This window comes from Bombina bombina, chromosome 1 (assembly GCF_027579735.1).
Source record: "Bombina bombina isolate aBomBom1 chromosome 1, aBomBom1.pri, whole genome shotgun sequence".
In the NCBI taxonomy this organism is placed as follows: Eukaryota; Metazoa; Chordata; class Amphibia; order Anura; family Bombinatoridae; genus Bombina; species Bombina bombina.
In genome coordinates, this window is record NC_069499.1 from 652999881 (window position 1) to 653020332 (window position 20452).

General features: G+C 40.2%; 1 protein-coding gene across 3 annotated transcripts in view; it reads left to right on the plus strand.

Moving 5' to 3' along the window:
* Window positions 1-20452, plus strand: part of XIAP (X-linked inhibitor of apoptosis) — a 186158-nt gene that overhangs the window by 147285 nt on the left and 18421 nt on the right. For all 3 annotated transcript variants that reach the window (XM_053699118.1, XM_053699119.1, XM_053699117.1), the window contains exon 5: window positions 11983-12019. In XM_053699118.1, coding sequence (XP_053555093.1) covers window positions 11983-12019 — 37 coding nt within the window. The remainder of the gene's footprint in view (window positions 1-11982; window positions 12020-20452) is intronic.

Below are 20452 nucleotides of genomic sequence, written 5' to 3' on the forward strand. Positions count from 1 at the left end.
TTCTAGAGTACTCTCTTCCCCCGAACCAGGGAGCTTAGAGTGCATTGAGCCATCCGCCTCAGAGGTTTCTATGTCCCGTGAGGTGCGTGTCCCAGACCCTTTCTCGGCTACGCAAGCAGGTGTCCCTAGGGCCTTTACCCCGAAAGGGGGGCTTGTTTCCTCCAGAGGTTATGGCACGGTTCCACATGGCCATTTCTATGGCGCTGTCCCATTTATATCTCTTAAGTGAAATATTTCTAAGATATTGTCCGTGTTCTGTTAACCAGGGCCTGTCGGGCGTGGTATCGCCTGATTCAGTTCAGCCTTCTGAGGAAGCGTTGGCCTCTGAAGGGCCAGGTCTTTCATTGATCCGGCGAGGGATGATTTTGCCTTCCGTTATAGGCTGGCATATCTTCATGTTCTTTTAATGCATGTTTTGGCGATGTTGGAGGATCCCAGTCCTAGTGGGCCTAGGGATCCAAGGCCTTAGATGCTGGATGGCAAATTGGATATGATGTTTGGGGATGAAGCCAATCTCCTTAACGTCTCTGTTTTATGTTTTCTTTAGGTTTAGGTTCCAGTTGTGAGCTTGGGTGAATGGGGCCTCTGATCGGCTGGTTCCGTTGGCGTTCTCATTCACCTTGGATGTTCACCCGATGGGTGCTGCCTTCATTTTATTTTGATCCGGATGGAAGTGTTTAATTTTGTTTTTCTTAAGCTCATGCCTGTTATATTTTTGTTTTTGAGAAAATTCTTCTCTGGAACCGATACTTGCGATTTTGTGGTCGCGTGGTCACTTCTTCAGAAGTTGAGCACTTTTCAAATAATAGAATTTTGTTTTCTAGTTCATTTATCAATCCTTTGGGTCGAATTTTCTTGGACCTTGGTGCTTATACCAGGCAGGTACTGGTCTGACGCTTTTTGGCAGTTACCTGGGTTCATGTCACCCTCGTGGTGCTGATTTAATCCTGTTGGATGTCACTTGGCCTATGGATTCCAGGCTCGGATCCTATCGAGGTATGAGGCCTACTGTTTAAATACAACCCCTCTGACTGGAGGGTTGTAAGTACCGGTCCAAGGTCAGCTGTTTAGGGCTACTCGCCTGGGATACGGATGTTTTTTTGCAGACGTCGTCATGGTTCTTTTAGGCCCATGGGGACTCAGAACCATAATTCCAGTCCTTTGGAATTGGGAGATTTGCGTGGCCTACGTCATCAGTCAAAGTTCTTACGGATGCTGACTCTTAGCCTATTAATCGTTTTCTTACGGTGGAGGAGTCTCCTTCCTTCCCGCCTTGGGTGGATCATCTGGTCTGAAAGCGCGGGCATGGCTTTTTTCCTCTGATAAGATTTGCATTACTCTAAGAGGTGGTGTGCAGGGGTTTCCTGCCTTCTGTGGGGAGCTGCGAGGCTCCAGCTTTTACCTTGTTACTGAGTTTTTTCTTTGGAAGATCGATCCTACAAGGATCTTGGGCTGTTATCTCTTCCATATTCTACCCTTGGTCTGACCACGGTCTTGACGTTCTGGTGTTTCTGCGTCCTCGTTGCAACTTTAGCCTTAGGGCTTAACAGTCTAGAGTCGAGTTTGGTTACAGACGGTCGCCCTTCTGGGGTCAGGTAGATGACCATTTATCCTCAATGTTCTAGCTCTTGGGATGGCAAGCAAGGTCCAGGGTTCCCATTCACCTTCGGGTGTTGGTTGCTACCTTGCCAGTGTGTGTAACATGTGTTAACGATTGTCTACGAGATTTCCATGCGATCCAAGTGCATTGAGTGCCAAATTCTTAGACTGTTCAGGAGCCTTTTCAGACTCTTGGGTTTGAGGCTGTTGCTAGATCGCCAAGTCTACGGACTTTAGATGGTGCTCTCCTCATCGTAGGAGGCAACTTAGGGTTCCTCTGGAAGTTAGAGCTTTAGATCAATTCCTTTTTTCAAGGACCCTGACCTAGATGGGTGTGGGCGGTTCGGTCTCACCTTAGGTGTTTGTGGTCCTGTGTACCTCTCTCAGAGGGGGACGGGGCTCTGTTTTTTGTGGGAGATGCCTATCTGCCTGTAGCTTAGGCTCCTTATGCTAGCTGGACAGCTAGCTCAGCATACTAATGCACTGTGGCTACTCTGCACTGTAGCAAACAGAGGATTGCAAGTTCTATCCCCAACAAGGTCTAATTAGATTCTATGAGGAAGTAAGTAATAATATAGATAAAGGGGGATCAGTTGATGTGATATACTTACTTTGCAAAGGCGTTTGATACAGTGCCACATGTGAGATTAATGCACAAAATTAAGGAACTGTGAATAGCTGAAAATGTTAGTTTGTGGATAAATAACTGGATTAAAGATAGGGAGCAATGAGTAGTAGTAAATGGATCATACTCAGATTGGACAAAGGTAATCAGTGGAGTACCCCAGGGATCAGTGCTGGGCCCTATTCTTTTTAATATTTTTATAAATGACTTGGAGCTAGGATTAAATAGCGACATCTCTATTTATGCAGATGATACTAAGTTAAGTAAGGTCATTAGGTCAGTGCAGGATGAACTTTCGTTACAAAGGGACCTGCAAAAATTAGAAGTATGGGCAGGTAAATGGAAAATAAGATTTAATACGGGAAAATGCAAGGTTCTACATTTTGGAAGTAAAAATAAGCAGGCAACGTATTATTTAAATGGGACAAGACTTAGCCAAACACAGGAGGAATGGGATTTGGGAGTAGTAATAGATAACAAGCTAAAGATGGGTGCACAATGCGGGGCAGCAGCTTCAAAGGCTAATAAGATACTAGCATGTATTAAAAGAGGCATTGACTCATGGGAGGAAAGCATTATTCTGTCACTATATAAAGCCCTGGTAAGACTTCACCTTGAGTATGGAGTGCAGTTCTGGGGACCGATCGCAAAAAAAGATATTGCAGAACTAGAAAAAGTTCAGAGAAGGGCCACAAAGCTAATAAGGGGATGGGAGAATATAACCTATGAGGAGAGGCTAGCCAAACTGGGTCTGTTTTCTTTAGAAAAAAGGTGCTTAAGAGGTGACATGATTACTTTTATATAAATATATTCAAGGCCCATATACAGAGATGGCAGAAGCGCTGTTTTTTTCCAAGAAAATTGTTTGTGACCAGAGGTCACAATTTAAGGTTGGAGGAAAGGAGATTTAATCTCCTGCAATGGAAACGTTTTTTCACTGTAAGAGCAATAACATTTTGGAACTCATTACCAAAGGAGATAGTGAATGCCAATATCCTAGATACATTTAAAAATTATTTGGATACATTTCTGTCTATAAACAAAATTCATGGATATGATTGCTAGTATTAAATGGGTCACCTTTTAGTGGGATTATTTAAGCTTAACTGGAGCTTTTTGTATATATTTTAGATTTGTATAGGTTGAACTCGATGGACTTCAGTCTTTTTTCAACCTCATCTACTATGTTACTCAGCTTTCCTCCTTTCGAGGCTGCTAAGATGAGCAGCGCCTTGAATCCCTTAAGGGGGATTAGCCGCGCTTTACAAGAACATTCATGTTTTCTCAGTGTCTTTTCTTATTTGTGGAAGAATACAGTAGCTTGTTCCCTTTTTTTAGTAAGGGGTGTGTTGTTTGGAGACCAACTGCTGGGCGACAGTGTCTCCTGGAGGCTGTTGACTCAGTCGAGTCTACTTCCTGCGGTCTCTATCAAGGCTGTGGAGTATCTGCAGTCAGGGTTCTTGGGCCTTTTTTTTGTCTCAATGTTGTTTTCGACTTCATATGAAGCGGGATGTTGTTGGGTTGGGGTTTTCGGGCCTGGTGCCCTCAGAATGGGCTGCCTTTTGTACCCTCCCGTTTTTGCATTCAGTGTCCTCTATAGGTTGGGTATTGTTTTCCCAAAAGTTATGAATTCAGCTGTGGACTCTTTCCATTTATTTATTTTTTAAATTATGCTTACCTGATAATTTTCTTTTCTTTCATGTAATTGGCAAGAGTCCATGAGCTAGTGACGTATGGGATATACAATCCTACCAGGAGGGCCAAAGTTTCCCAAACCTCAAAATGCCTATAAATACACCCCTCACCACACCCATAATTCAGTTTTACAAACTTTGCCTCCTATGGAGGTGGTGAAGTAAGTTTGTGCTAAGATTACTATGTTGACATGCGCTTCTCAGCATTATGAAGCCCGATTCCTCTGAGAGTACAGCGAATGTCAGAGGGACGTGGAGAGTATCACCTATTGAAAGCAATGATTTTCCTAACGGGGGTCTTTTTCATAGGTTCTCTGTTATCGGTCGTAGAGATTCATCTCCTACCTCCCTTTTCAGATCGACGATATACTCTCATATACCATTACCTCTACTGATAACTGTTAATGTGTTAGGAAAAATAAGGGATTTTGGCATTGAAGCCAAGTGCTGAATTAGGCACTAATGAATTAATAGAAAGGAAGGTTAAAAATAAACACTTTATTTAACATATATGCTGTAACGAACAAGATTATCAAAATGGATCAAATATAAGAAGTGGTAATCACCATCCACTCTTAAATATCCACTAATAGATGATCCAAAAGGGTTAAAAACATAAGAAGGGCTGTGAGCCCCAGAGGCTTTGTTGTTGAAACAGGGGGAACAGAGTGAAAGGAGCAAAAACAAGTACAGGGATTAGCTTCACACAGACTATGCGCTCAAAGGTGTCCTCCTGCCTGCGTACTGCTGTGATTGAACCCAGTCAGCCGATTTCTGATCTGATCATAACACTCATACCGCAGATCACTCAGTGACTCTTCATGTCATACTGCAAGCTTGTATTCCTTGTTAAGCTAAAAAATTCACTCTGAATGGCTTGTATATATTAATAAATAGATACAATGTGTCACCAATCATCACTGTGTAACACACAAAAACGATAGTCAATTAATTTGTATCCATTATAGCTTATAAATTGTTGCAACCGATAATCAGTACTGATAACTAACTGTTTCAGTACTGGTTTGGCTATCTGCTATATGTGGATGGATGTCTTTGGGTAAGTATGTTTTTTATTACTTAAGACACCCCAGCTATGGTTTGGCACTTTATGCATTTATATAAAGTTCTAAATATATGTATTGTACTTATATTTGCCATGAGTCAGGTTCATGTATTTCCTTTTGCAGATTGTCAGTTTCATATTTGGTTTAATATTTAATGTTTAATATTAAGAAATATTTTTTTTCTTACCTGGGGTTTAGTCTTTTTTTTCAATTGACTACTTTGTTTCAAATTGCGGGCTGACTTAGGCTCGCAGGTGCGCCAAATGCTACACTTTATTGCATCATTCTTGGCGCGATAATTTTTTGGCGCGAAAGGCACGTCCGTTGACGCAAGTTCATCATTTCCGGCGTCGTAATTGACGTAGAGGTTTCACACAGGGTTGCGTCGTTAGTGACGCAAGTGTGTCATTTCCGGACATGGTTGGCGCCAAAAAATGTTTAAGTTTATTTGCCCCATTGCTGTTTGCCTCTTGCCTTTTTCAGAATGTCAGAGGGCTATGCTATTTGCATTTTTCCCATTCCTGAAACTGTCATATAAGGAAATTGATAATTTTGCTTTATATGTTGTTTTTTCTTTTACATTCTGCAAGATGTCTCAATCTGATCCTGCCTCAGAAGTATCTGTTGGAACTTTGCTGCCTGACATCGGTTCTACCAAAGCTAAGTGCATTTGTTGTAAAATTGTGGAGATTATATCTCCTAATGTCATTTGTATTAGTTGCCATGATAAACTTTTACATGCAGATAGTGTGTCCATCAGTAATAGTACATTGCCAGTTGCAGTTCCTTCAACTTCTAATGTACATGATATACCTATGAATTTTAAAGAATTTGTTACTGATTCTATTCAGAAGGCTTTTTCTGCATTTCCGCCTTCTAATAAGCGAAAGAGGTCTTTTAAAACTTCTCATAAAGTTGATGAAATTTCAAATGACCGACAACATAATTAATTATCCACCTCTTATGAGGATCTATCTGATTCAGAAGATCCTTCCTCAGATATTGACACTGACAAATCTACTTATTTATTTAAAATGGAATATATGCATTCTTTATTAAAAGAAGTGTTAATTACTTTGGATATTGAGGAAGCTAGTCCTCTTGATATTAAAACCAGTAAACGTTTAAATTCTGTTTTTAAACCTCCTGTGGTTACTCCAGAGGTTTTTTCTATTCCTGATGCTATTTCTGATATGATTTCTAAAGAATGGAATAAGCCGGGTACTAATCCATCTGCAAGGTTTAAAAAATTGTATCCTTTACCAGCAATTTCAATAGAGTTTTGGCAAAAGATCCCCAAAGTTGATGGGGCTATTTCTACTCTTGCTAAACGAATCACTATTCCTATGGAAGATAGTACTTCCTTTAAAGATCCTTTAGATAGGAAGCTTGAATCTTATATAAGGAAAGCCTATTTATATTCAGGTCATCTTCTTAGGCCTGCAATTTCTTTGGCTGATGTTGCAGCTGCTTCAACTTTTTGGTTGGAGAATTTAGCGCAAGAAGAATTGGATTCTGATTTATATAGCATTGTTCGTTTACTACAACATGCTAATCATTTTCTTTGTGATTGATGGAATTTTTGATATTATCAAAATTGATGTTAGATCCATGTCTTTAGAAATTTTAGCTAGAAGAGCTTTGTGGCTTAAATCTTGGAATGCTGATATGACATCTAAGTCTAGATTACTATCTCTTTCTTTCCAAGGTAAGAATTTATTTGGTTCTCAGTTGGATTCTATTATTTCAACTGTTACTGGGGGGAAGGGAGTTTTCTTGCCTCAGGATAAAAAACCTAAGGGTAAATCTAAGGCTTCTAATCATTTTCGTTCGTTTCGTCAAAATAAGGAACACAAACCTAATCCTTCCCCCAAGGAAACTGTTTCCAATTGGAAGCCTTCCTCAAGTTGGAATAAATCCAAGCCTTTTAAGAAACCAAAGTCAGCCCCTAAGTCTGCATGAAGGTGCGGCCCTCATTCCATCTCAGCTGGTAGGGGGCAGATTAAGGTTTTTCAATGTTTGGGCAAATTCTGTCCAAAATCAATGGATTCAGAGCATTGTCTCTCAGGGGTACCGAATAGGATTTCAGAGTAAGAACTCCTGTGAGAAGATTTTTTCTCACGCATCCCAGTAAATCCAGTAAAAGCTCAGGCTTTCCTGAAGTGTGTTTCAGACCTGGAGGTTTCAGGGGTAATCATGCCAGTTCCTTTTCAGGAACAAGGTCTGGGGTTTTATTCAAATCTATTCATTGTCCCAAAGAAAGAAAATTAATTCAGACCAGTTCTGTATCTGAAAATTTTGAATCGTTATGTAAGAGTACAACTTTCAAGATGGTGACTATAAGGACTTTTCTGCCTTTTGTTCAGCAAGGACATTATATGTCTACAATAGACTTGCAGGATGCTTACCTTCATATTCCGATTCATCCAGAACATTATCAGTTCCTGAGATTCTCTCTTCTAGACAAGCATTACCAATTTGTTGCTCTTCCATTTGGCCTAGCAACAGCTCCAAGAATCTTTTCCAAGGTTCTAGGTGCCCTACTCTCTGTAATCTGAGAGCAGGGTATTGTGGTGTTTCTTTATTTGGATGATATCTTGGTACTAGCTAAGTCTTTACGTTCTGCAGAATCTCACACGAATCAACTAGTGTTGTTTCTTCGAAAACATGGTTGGAGGATCAATTTACCAAAAAGATTCTTGATTCCTCAGACAAGGGTCACCTTTTTAGGTTCCCAGATAGATTCAGTGTCCATGACTCTGTCTCTAACAGATAAGAGACGTTTGAAATTGGTTGCAGCATGTCGGCACCTTCAGTCTCAGTCATTCCCTTCAGTGGCTATGTGCATGGAAGTTTTAGGCCTCATGAATGCAGAATCGGACGTGATTCCTTTTGCTTGTTTTCACATGAGACCTCTCCAGCATTGTATGCTGAATCTATGGTGCCGGGATTATACAAAGATATCACAATTAATATCCTTAAATCCCAATGTTCGACACTCTCTGACGTGGTGGTTAAATCACCAGCGTTTAGTTCAAGGGGACTGTTTTGTTCTGCCGACCTGGACTGTGATCACAACAGATGCAAGTCTTTAAGTTTGGGGAGCTGTGTGGGGATCTCTGACATCACAAGGGGTTTGGAAATCTCAAGAGGCGAGATTACCAATCAATATTTTAGAACTCCGTGCAATTCTCCAAGCTCTTCAGTTTTGGCCTCTGTTGAAGAGAGAACCGTTCATTTGTTTTCAGACCGACAATATTACAACAGTGGCATATGTCAATAATCAGGGTGGGACTCGGTCCCCAAGCTATGAAAGAAGTATCTTGGATACTTGTTTGGGCGGAATCCTGTTCCTGTCTAATTTCTGCGGTTCATATCCCAGTTGTAGACAATTGGGAGGCGGATTATCTCAGCCGTCAGACTTTACATCCGGATGTGTTTTCTCAGATTGTTCATATGTGGGGTCTTCCAGAAATCGATCTGATGGCTTCTCATCTAAACAAGAAACTTCCCAGATACCTGTCCAGGTCCAGAGATTCTCAGGCGGAAGCAGTGGATGCGCTGACACTTCCTTGGTGTTACCAACCTGCTTATATCTTCCCGCCTCTAGTTCTTCTTCCAAGAGTGATCTCCAAAATCATAATGGAACAATCATTTGTGTTGCTGGTGGCTCCAGCATGGTCCCACAGGTTTTGGTATGCGGATCTTGTTCGGATGTCCAGTTTCCAACCTTGGCCACTTCCGTTAAGGCCGGACCTACTGTCTCAAGGTTTGTTTTTCCATCAGGATCTCAAATCATTAGATTTGAAGGTATGGAAATTGAACGCTTAGTGCTAAGTCATAGAGGTTTCTCTGACTCTGTAATTAATACTATGTTACAAGCTCGTAAATCTGTCTCTAGGAAGATTTATTATCGAGTTTGGAAGACTTACATTTCATGGTGTTCTTCTCATAAATTCTCTTGGCATTCTTTTAGAATTCCTAGAATTTTACAGTTTCTTCAGGATGGTTTGGATAAAGATTTGTCTGCAAGTACTTTGAAGGGACAAATCTCTGCTCTTTCTGTTTTATTTCACAGAAAGATTGCTACTCTTCCTGATATTCACTGTTTTGTTCAGGCTTTAGTTCGTATTAAGCCTGTCATTAAATCATTTTCTCCTCCTTGGAGTCTTAATTTGGTTTTGATGGTGTTACAGGCTCCTCCATTTGAGTCTATGCACTCCTTGGACATTAAACTACTTTCTTGGAAAGCGTTGTTCCTTTTGGCGATCTCTTCTTTCTTGTGAATCTTCTTTTCTGATTTTTCATCAGGATAAGGCGGTTTTGCAGACTTCATTTAAGTTCTTTCTTTCATTTAAGCTTTCTGCTCTTTCTTGCGAATCTCCTTTTGCGGACTTCATTTCAATTTTTACCTAAGGTTTTGAATTCTAACAACATTAGTAGAGACATTGTTTTCCCTTCCTTGTGTCCTAATCCTAAGAATTCTTTGGAAAAATCCTTACATTCTTTGGATGTGGTGAGAGCTTTGAAATATTATGTTGAAGCTACTAAAGATTTCAGAAAGACTTCTTCTCTATTTGTTATATTCTCTGGTTCTAGGAAAGGTCAGAAGGCTTCTGCTATTTCCTTGGCCTCTTGGTTAAAGCTTTTGATTCATCAAGCTTATTTAGAGTCGGGTCAGACCCCACCTCAGAGAATTACAGCTCATTCTACTAGATCAGTCTCCACTTTGTGGGCTTTTAAGAATGAAGCTTCAGTTGATCAGATTTGCAAAGTGGTGACTTGGTCCTCTTTGCACACATTTACTAAATTCTACCGTTTTGCTGTATTTGCTTCTTAAGAAGCAGTTTTTGGTAGAAACGTTCTTCAGGCAGCTGTTTCAGTTTGATTCTTATGCTAATGTTTTAAGTTTTTCTTTTCTTCATGAGAATAATTTATATTTTGGGTTGTGGATTAATTTTTCAGCATATGGCTGTTGTTTATTTGTATCCCTCCCTCTCTAGTGACTCTTGCGTGGAGTTCCACATCTTGGGTATTTGATATCCCATACGTCACTAGCTCATGGACTCTTACCAATTACATGAAAGAAAACATAATTTATGTAAGAACTTACCTGATAAATTAATTTCTTTCATATTGGCAAGAGTCCATGAGGTCCACCCTTTTCTTATGGTGGTTATGATTTTTTTGTATAAAGCACAATTATTTACAGATTCCTTTGTTGATGCCTTTTACTCCTTTCTTTATCATCCCACTACTTGGCTATTTGTTAAACTGAATTGTGGGTGTGGTGAGGGGTGTATTTATAGGCATTTTGAGGTTTAGGAAACTTTGCTCCTCCTGGTAGTATTGTATATCCCATACGTCACTAGCTCATGGACTCTTGCCAACATGAAAGAAATTAATTTATCAGGTACGTTCTTACGTAAATTATGTTCTCTACATATGGAAAGAGTCCACAGCTCCCGTCCGTATTTTTCTGTGGGGCGTCTGTTATTTTTCTTCTTCTGGCACCTTTTCACCCTTATATTTCTTCTTCTGTTCCTTGTTCTTTCGGCAGAATGACTATGGGATGAGGGAAGTGGGGAAGGTATTTAAGCCTTTGGCTGGGGTGTCTTTGCCTCCTCCTGGTGGCCAGGTTCTGTATTTCCCGAAAGTAATGAATGCAGCTGCCGTCATATAAATAGAACTATGTATTTATAAATAAATAGAACATCTACTTTGTGAAGAACATTGGAATGTGGAATATTAATATATTTTTCGGGTTTGTGTTGGAGTAGGGTGTTTTCCCCCCACTTATTTTGCTCCATTGACTTCTTTTTTTTTTTCAGGATTATGAGGGATAATACAATTTTAAGCAACTTTCCAATTTGCTTCTATTATCTAATTTGCTTCATTCTCTTGGTATTCTTTGTGTTAAAAAGTAGTAATGCTCTGCTGGAAGCTTGCTGGAAGCTTGCTGGACGTGTTGGGGAGCCAATAACATAAGGCATATATGTACAGCCACCAATCAGCAGCTCCTGATTCTACATAGGAATCACGTTGAACAAAGGATAGAAAGAGAACAAAACAAATTAGATAAAAGTAGTATATTGGAAAGTTGTTTAAAATTACATGGTCTATCTGAATCATGAAAGGAAAAAAATGCTCTTTAATGTCCCCTTAATCCAGCAGCATCATAAATGCAATTCTACAAAAAGTAAATCCCAGCCTCTGTAAACCATACCCCTATTTATAGACTATTAGATTTGTTTGTAAAACAAGCCCTTCTTCTGACATATGAGGATATTATACCTTTGTATGTGATCACAGAAACATATCTATAAAAAGTTTAATTCCAATTACCTTTTCATGTGACTAAAGAGTACCCTTTTAAAAACAGATGTCAGCTTTTGCCAGCAGAATAAAGACCATTAAAACTCCAAAGTAGAGGTTTTAATCTCATTCAAAAGAAACCGTGTTAGCAGACAAGTAGATGCAATAAAAGTAACTCTATCATAGCAAGTTATGTGATCCAATCAGAAAACAGACTGTCCTCTATTTACTTCTACAATTTTCAAACCTTAGCTGTTTTGAAGTATTTATATCACCAGCCTCAGAAGTGTTCCTTGTACAAGTTACAACAGGAGCAAAAGGTGAAAATCTGCATAGCTTTCCGAAAAAAATATAATTTTAGTTTTCCTTTTTATTTTTATTTTTTTTTTTTAATTTTTTTTTTCTCAAAAAAAGCTTTATTGAAATATGAGAAAAAAAATGAAATAACAAATACATAAGAAAAACATGTGACATAAAATTGGAATTTGCTGGGTGATGATACATAAGTCAAATGAAAAGTTATCGTACAGAGCTGAAATTGTACAGATACATATAGATGTTCTTAAAAAGAAATTACATAACATATTATATTTTTTATAATCAGAGATATCTTCAAACAAAGTAGCTTAGAGTAAAATATAGAAATGAGTAAAATGTAAAGATGTCCTTTTTATTTTTTAAGGTTGGTTCATCTGAATCCCATAATGCTTTACCTGAAGGTATGTATTACATTTCAAACTTTGTCATTTTAATTTGTGTTCAGTTCACTTTTGTAAATAAGCTGTTTGCCCAACATGATTTAAATAAAGTTCTAGCTATACAGACCAAATATAAAAAAGTATCACATGCTTTGTCTTCATTGTACTTATAGATTGCACCCTGAGTGACGGTCAAGCACACTATTAATGCACCAGTCAGTGTCACTGTATGTCGTGAGGTCTACTGAAACACCCTGTAAAAGTTAGGTCATAAGAGGTAGTTTGTATAATGCAACTGTATTGAAAAGTTTCAATAACATAATTTGAGTACAGTATATAACATCAAATAAAAACACTAGAACACACACTCATCTATACATTTCTACTAGTCATGGATTAGTAAGAAATTGCAGCAGACAAAAAAAATTAACTTTTTTCTATTTTTAACATTCAGTGGACTAGTAATTTCTTCCCTCTGCCCCTAATAACTTTAAACCACTGACTGCTAGCCATGGGCGAATATTAATGTGGTGATCTTTCACAATCATAAATCAGGCTCTGAAAAGAGCTGAAGTCAACAAGGGGCTGCCTACTTCTCTAATTAATCTGCCGAATACCCATGTCTTCTGACTAGTAAAGTATTGTGATATTTTTCAACCCATGTATGCATGTACATGTGTTTGTATATATGTGTATGTACAGTATGTATGTATACATATATATATATATATATATATATATATATACACACACATATACATACACACAGTTCAAAAAAGAGAACTGCCAGGGTGCCAACAGTTAGATATAACAAGTGGAAGAAGGCACACACTGGTCTTTTCAAGTGTACTTTTATTTTAAAAATTGTGACGCTTCGGGGACCCACTCCCCTTCCTCAGACAAATTTGTCTGAGGAAGGGGAGTGTGTCCCCGAAACGTCATGCTCTTTCAAATAAAGTACACTTGAAAAGACCAGAAAATGCCTTCTTCCACTTGTTATATCTAACTGTTGGCACCCTGGTAGTTCTCTTTTTTGAACTGTGTGTATGTATATATGTGTGTGTGTGTGTAAATATATATATATATATATATATATATATATATATATATATATATATATATATATATATATATACACACACACACGCACACATTTACACAGTACTGTGCAAAAGCTTTAGGCAGGTGTGAAAAGATGATGTAAAGTAAGAATGCTATTAAAAATAGAGATGATAATAATTGTTTATTTATTTCTTAAGACACCGGTGAGTCCACCGATTATCAATTACTGTTGGGAATATCACTCCTGGCCAGCAGGAGGAGGCAGAGAGCACCACAGCAAAGCTGTTAAGTATCACTTCCCTTTCCACAACCCCCAGTCATTCTCTTTGTCTTTAGTGCAAGGAGGATGTAAAGTTTTAGGTGTCTGATTAAGATTCTTTTATCAAGATTATTTTATTTAGGAAGCCTGAGCAGGATTGCTCTGATATTCCCTGACAAGCTGTGTTTAGCTGTACTCCACGTTAGTCTCTTCAGTAGGGCTGTGGTAGCTTTCAAGCAGTTAGGAACTTGTGGTGTGGGCCTCACTACGTTTTCCTGAAGAATTGCTGGGCTTACGCTTTTCATTTCTTCTATCCACAGGTCTCTGTGAGGAGTGGCTTCCTCTCATACCAGGTGAACTGTCCTCCTGTCAGGCAGTTAAGGGTGCAGGTAAGTGCCAATTTTTTCTTATAAGACAACTGGCACTAGAGCTGATAAGCTGCACCTCATATGGGGCTACTATTCCTGGGAGTCGGGATTAATTTGACAGGGTGCAGGGCACTGTGAAGAGAGAGTGTGTTAAATTTTATTGGTGGCTCAGTTGACTAGACTGTTTGTTTCTGCAGTTGTTATAATTTGGGGGCTTTTTGTGACGGTTTGGTGTGGCATTTGCAGTCCGTTTTACGGAGCCGGCTGTGACGTCGCGAGGGGCGGCGCTTCTCCCTCTAGATGCAACGCGCACTGTCTTGGCGCCTTTTTCTTCCTTCCTGAGAGTTTTTGGCTTTGGTGGCCTATTTCCTCTCTCAGGGGTTGAATCGTTGTGCTGGGAATACTTATCCACTCCGCTTTGTGTCAGAGAGGATCAGGTAGGCACCTCAGCTTAGCGATGAGGTGTAGCGGTGCCAGTGAGGTTCTCCTGATATTTTATAACTAAAATAATAATTTGTGTTTGAAGTTAGCAATGGTCTTGTATTGTTATACTACCTTTAATTTTAATCATTTGAATCCTACTTAAAGGGACAGTGTCAAATATAAAATTTAAAAAATAAATTTTTCTAATTTGTGATATCATTTGCAAAATGGACATACGGTCTATGCCCACTGATGAGTGCACGCTTTGTTTAAATTCACAAGTTGAACCCCTTTTGTAGTTCTTGTATTGAAAGAACTCTGATGTACAAAGACAAACTGTTTATTTCTGAGCCACCATTCTCTCAGGTTGATACTGTTCAGACAATGCCACAGTCTCTCTTCCTCAAGTGCCCCAACCCGTTCTAACATCACATGCAGTGCCCTGCGGTTCCTCACAAGCTCTTGATTGAGTGTATTTGAAGGCTGAAATGGCTGCCCAGGTATCCTTAGCGGTATCTGAGGCGCTAGCTGCCATCCCCATGCTGCAGGGGAAAAGTAAGAGGAAAATTAGAGAATCAGATAGTAAGGTATCAGATCCTGTACAGGCTAAAAATGTTGCTCTTTCCCATAAGTCGGAAGACGGGGATACTTCGGTAGACTCTGAGGGTGAAATCTCAGATTCGGATAGTGTAATCCCTTCTTCTGATGCTGAAGTGGTTTCTTTCAGATTTAAGCTTGAACACCTTTGTGTTTTACTAAAGGAGGTTTTGGCTACATTAGACAACTCCGATTATCCTGTCGTTGTCAATCCTAAGAAATTTAGCAAATTGAATAGATATTTTGATGTTCCCTCCCCAGAGGAAGTGTTTCCAGTGCCAGACCGTGCTACAGAGATTATTTCCTGAGAATTGGAGAAGCCAGGGATTCCCTTTTCTCCTTCTCCAGTATGTAGAAAGATGTTCCCAGTGGCTGATTCCATCAAGGAATCATGGCAGACGGTCCCCAAGGTAGAAGGGGCAATTTCTACACTGGGCAAGAGGATAACTATTCCTATAGAGGATAGTTGCTCTTTCAAGGACTCTATGGATAAGAAGCTGGAAGCTTTCTTAAAGAAGATGTATATTCACCAAGGTTTACAATGGCAGCTGGCGGTGTGTATTGCTACAGTAACAAGTGTGGCAGCCTACTGGTTGGATGCTTTTGTCTGAGTCCCTGCTAGCTGAGGCTCCTTTGGAGGAGTTACATGATAAGATAAAAGCTCTCAGATTAGCCAATTCCTTTATCACTGACGCCTCTTTGCAGGTCATTAAATTGGGAGCCAAGATATCTGGCTTTGCAATTTTGGCGCGTAGGGTACTATGGCTGAAATCTTGATCAGCTGATGTTACTTCTAAATCTAAACTTTTGGCGATTCCTTACAAGGGAAAGACCTTGTTTGGGCCGGGGTTGGCAGAAATTATTTCTGATATCACAGGTGGTAAGGGTTCCTTTCTGCCTCAAGACAAGAAGAACAAATTAGAGTAATTTTCGTTCCTTTAGAAATTTCAGAGGTATGTCTTCCCCCTCCTCTACCAAGCAGGAGCAGTCCAAGCCCGCATGGAAGCCCAGTCAGTCTTGGAACCAAGGGGAAGCAATCTAAGAAGCCTGCAGCTGGAATCTAAGTCAGCATGAAGGGTCTGCCCCCGATCTGGGATCGGATCAAGTGGAGGACAGACTCTCTCAATTTTTTCAAGCTTGGGAACGAGATATCCCAGACCCTTGGGCAGTGGACATTGTTTCCCAGGGTTACACGTTACAGTTCAAAATTTTTCCTTCAAGGGGCAGATTCCACCTCTCAAGATTATCTGTAGACCAGATTCAAGAGGTTAAGGACAACAAAGTTATTTTCTCCCTTCCGTATGTGTACTTGGGTTAAGCTTCACCCCTCACCCTGGACAACAGATGCATTGATACAAATAACGAAGAGGGCGGTTATAGCACCGGTTTTTATTCACGAGTCTCTATGTCTGTGCTCGGTCCTGGGGAAGCAGTACCACTCGTCGGTGGAGTATTCGATTCCTCTGGCTGCTCCCCTGTTCAAGCGTACAGGTATCCTTGACTTCGGTGAGACCGTGCAACCACTTCCAGTCGGTGTCTGACGTCACAGTGCAGACCCGCTATACAATCCGATTGTTGCCCAGATTCAAGAGGGTCAATTCATGATGACCATAGACCTGAATGATGTGTTCCTGCACGTTCTCGTTCACAGGGATTATCACAAATATCTGAGGTTTGCCTATCTAGACAAACGTTGTCAATTTGTAGCGCTTCCATTTGGCGTTGCCAGAGCTCCCAGAATTTTCTCAAAAGTCCTGGGAGCTCTATTGGAAGTAATTCGGTCTCGGGAATTGCAGTGGCGCCTTATCTGGACGACATTCTGTTTCAGGCGCCATCCTTGCAACTAGCAGAATCTCATACAAAGATTTTATTGGCATCTATTCGTTCCCACAGTTGGAAGATCAATTTGGAGAAAAGTTCTCTTGTTCCGACTAAAAGAGTGACCTTATTAGGAACCATTATAGATTCTCTATATATGAAAATATTTCTGACGAAGGTCAGAAGAGCCAAGATTCTGTCCGCTTGCCTATCCCTGCCGTCGGTGGCATGACCATCAGTGGCCCAATGCATGGAGGTTATCGGGTTGATGGTGGACATAGTTCCGCTTGCTCGGTTCCATTTGAGACCTCTGCAGCTATGCATGCTTGCTCAGTTGAACAGGGATTATACAGATCTATCTCAGAAAATAGTTCTGGATCAATCAACAAGGGAATCCCTACCGTGGTGGCTGTCGCAAGAACATCTGTCCCAGGGGACGTGTTTTCAGAGACCCTCTTGGTTAATCGTGACCACGGATGCCAGGCTATTGGGTTGGCGAGCAGTCTGGGACTTGTTGAAGGTGCAGGGACTTTGGTCTCAGGAGGAATCTGCTCTCCCCATAAACATTCTGGAGTTAAGAGCAATCTTCAATGCCTTGATGGCTTGGCCCTAGCCCGGTATATCAGTTTCCAGATGGACAACATAATCTCAGCATACACCAATCACCAAGGGGGAACTCAGAGTTCCTTAGCCATGAAGGTGGTGGCCTGGATCATTCAGTGGGCAGAGGCTCACAATTGCTGTCTGCCATCCACCTTCCAGGAGTGGACAATTGGGAAGCGGATTTTCTAAGCAGACAGACTTTCCATCCCGGTGGAGTGGGAATTCCATCCAGAAGTGTTCTCCAGGTTATCAACAAAATGTGGGTTATTAGAATTGGATCTGATGGTGTCTCGTCAGAACACCAAGCTCGCAAAGTACGGTTCAAGATCGAGAGATCCTCAAGCCTTTCTGATAGATGCTCTGGCTGTTCCTTGGAACTTCAGGTTGGCATATCTCTTTCCTCTGTTTGCTCTCCTTCCGTGAGTCATCACTCGAATCAAGCAGGAGAGAGCATCAGTGATTCTAATAGCTCCTGCGTGGCCTCGCAGGATCTGGTATGCAGATCTAGTAGAGATGTCGTCGCTACCTCCGTGGAGACTACCGCTGAGGAAGGACCACCTGCTTCAGGGGCCCTTCCTTCATCCAAATCTCGTTTCTCTGAAGCTGACTGCTTGGAGATTGAACGCTTGATTTTAGCTAAGCGTGGATTTTCCAAAATCGGTCTTTGAGACCATAGTTCAGGCTTGTAAGCCTGTCACTAGAAAGATTTATCATAAGATATTGCGTAAATATCTTTATTGGTGTGAGTCTAAAGGATATTCTTGGAGTAAGGTCAGGATCCCAAGGATCTTATCCTTTTTCCAGGAAGGCCTTGAGAAGGGGTTATCGGTCAGTATCCTCAAGGGTTAAATTTCTGCTCTATCCATTCTGCTGCACAAGGGTCTGGCGGACATGCCGGATGTACAATCCTTTTGTCAGGCCATGGTCAGAATCAGGCCTGTTTTTAAATCAGTTGCTCCACCTTGGAGCCTTAACCTTGTTCTTAAAGTTTTACAACAGGCTCCGTTTGAGTCTTTGCCTTCCATAGATATTAAGTTATTATCTTGGAAGGTTTTGTTTCTTACTGCTATTTCTTCTGCTAGGAGGGTTTCTGAACTCTCAGCTTTGCAGTGTGATTCTCCTTATCTCATATTTCATGCTGATAAGGCAGTTCTACGTACCAAGTTTGGTTTTCTTCCTAAGGTTGTTTCTGACAGAAATATTAATCAGGAAATTGTTGTTACTTCTCTTTGTCCTAATCCTCCTCATAAAGAACGTTTGTTGCACAACTTAGATGTTGTGCGGGCTCTTAAATTCTTCTGCATTGTTTGTTTGCTTTTCTGGAAACCCTAAGGGTCAGAAAGCTACTGCCACTTCTCTTTCTCTCTGGTTGAGAAGTATTATTCGTTTGGCATATGAGACTGCTGAACAGCAGCCTCCTGAGAGAATTACAGCTCATTCCACTAAGGCGGTGTATTCTTCTTGGGCCTTCAAGAATGAGGCCTCTGTTGAACAGATCTGTAAGGCTGCGACTTGGTCTTCTTTGCACACTTTTTCTAAGTTCTAAAAATTTGATATGTTTTCCTCGGCTGAGGCTTCTTTTGGGAGAAAGGCTCTGCAAGCAGTGGTGCCTTCTGTTTAGGTTGCCTGTCTTGCCCTCCCTTATCATGTGTCCTCTAGCTTGGGTATTGATTCCCTACAGTAATTGATGATCTTTGGACTCACCATGTCTTAAGAAAGAAAAGTTTTTTCAGGCAGTTTTTTTTTTATATAAACCTCAGGCACCTCTTCACTGTGTGTTATTTCCTTTCTCTCCCTCTCCGGTCGAATGACTGGGGGTTGTGGGAAGGGAAGTTATACTTAAAGGGACATAATACTTATATGTTAAATCACTTGAAACTGATGCAGTATAGCTGTAAAAAGCTGACAGGAAAATATCATCTAATCATCTCTATGTAAAAAAGGAAGATATTTTACCTCACAATTTCCTCAGCAAAGTAAGTTCTGTGAAAAAAAATTATACTTCAGCTGCTGTCCAGCTGCAGGTAAAAAAATAAAAAAATGAAGAAATGAACTGCAGCCAATCGGCATCAACAGTGCTGATTTCATAGTAAACTTCCTTAAACTGAATAGGGAAATAATGAGTGTGCATGAAGCTCACTCCCTTGCCTGTCCTGGGACAGAAAAACTGATTTGCTGCTTAAAGTCCTTTACAATGGGGTATGAATACTTAGGACATTTTGAGGTAAAATATCTTTCTTTTTTACATAGGGATGTTCAGGTGATATTTTCTGGCTTTTTACAGTTATGCTGCATCACTTTCAAGTGTTTCAACATTTGGGTATCATGGCCCTTTAACAGCTTTGCTGTGGTGCTCTTTGCCTCCTCCTGCTGGCCAGGAGTGATATTCCCAACAGTAATTGATGATCCGTGGACTCACTGTGTCAAGAAATAAATATATTTATCAGGTAAGCATAAATTTTGTTTTTTTTTATCAATTAACAAAATGGAAAATGAGTGAACGGACAAAAAAAACTAAATCAAATCAATATTTGGTGTGATCACCCATTGCCTTCAAAACATAATCTATTCTTTTTAGATTCACTTGTGTAAATCAAGGATTATGTAGGCATATAGTCAAGTGCATGATTAAACAATTATACCAAACAGGTGCTAATGATAATCAATTTATTTAATATATAGGTTGAAAGACCATCATTAAAGGGATAGTCTACTTGAAAATGTTTGTTGTTTAAAAAGATAGATAATCCCTTTACCCATTCCCCAGTTTTGCATAACTAACACTATAATATTAGTAGACTTAATATCTCTGTGATTACCTTGTATTGAAGCCTCTGCAGACTGCCCCCCTTATCTCAGTGCTTTTGACAGCTATGCATTTTAGCCACAGTGGTGACTCTTAAATAACTCCACGGAAGTGAGCACAATTTTTATATATATGACACATGAACTAGCATTCTCTAACTGTGAAAAACAGTCAAAATACACTGAGATAAGAGGAGGTTTTTAACAGTTTAGAAATCAGTTTGAGCCTACCTAGGTTTAGCTTTCAAAAAAGAATACCAAGAGAACATAGCAAATTTGATGATAAACGTAAATTGGAAAGTTGTTTAAAATTGTATGCCTGCTGATCAAATTCTGCTAACAAGGTAAGGTTGCTGAAGACAGTTTAATGTCAGCAGTCATACACCACAGCAAAACTGAGCACATCAACAAAACCCAGGGTAGTTCTAATTCATTAGCAAGGTCTCGTCCAGGCATTAATTTCAAGGCAGACAGTGGTATTTAGATGTGCTGTCTTAGCTCTTCTGAAGAAGCACAAAG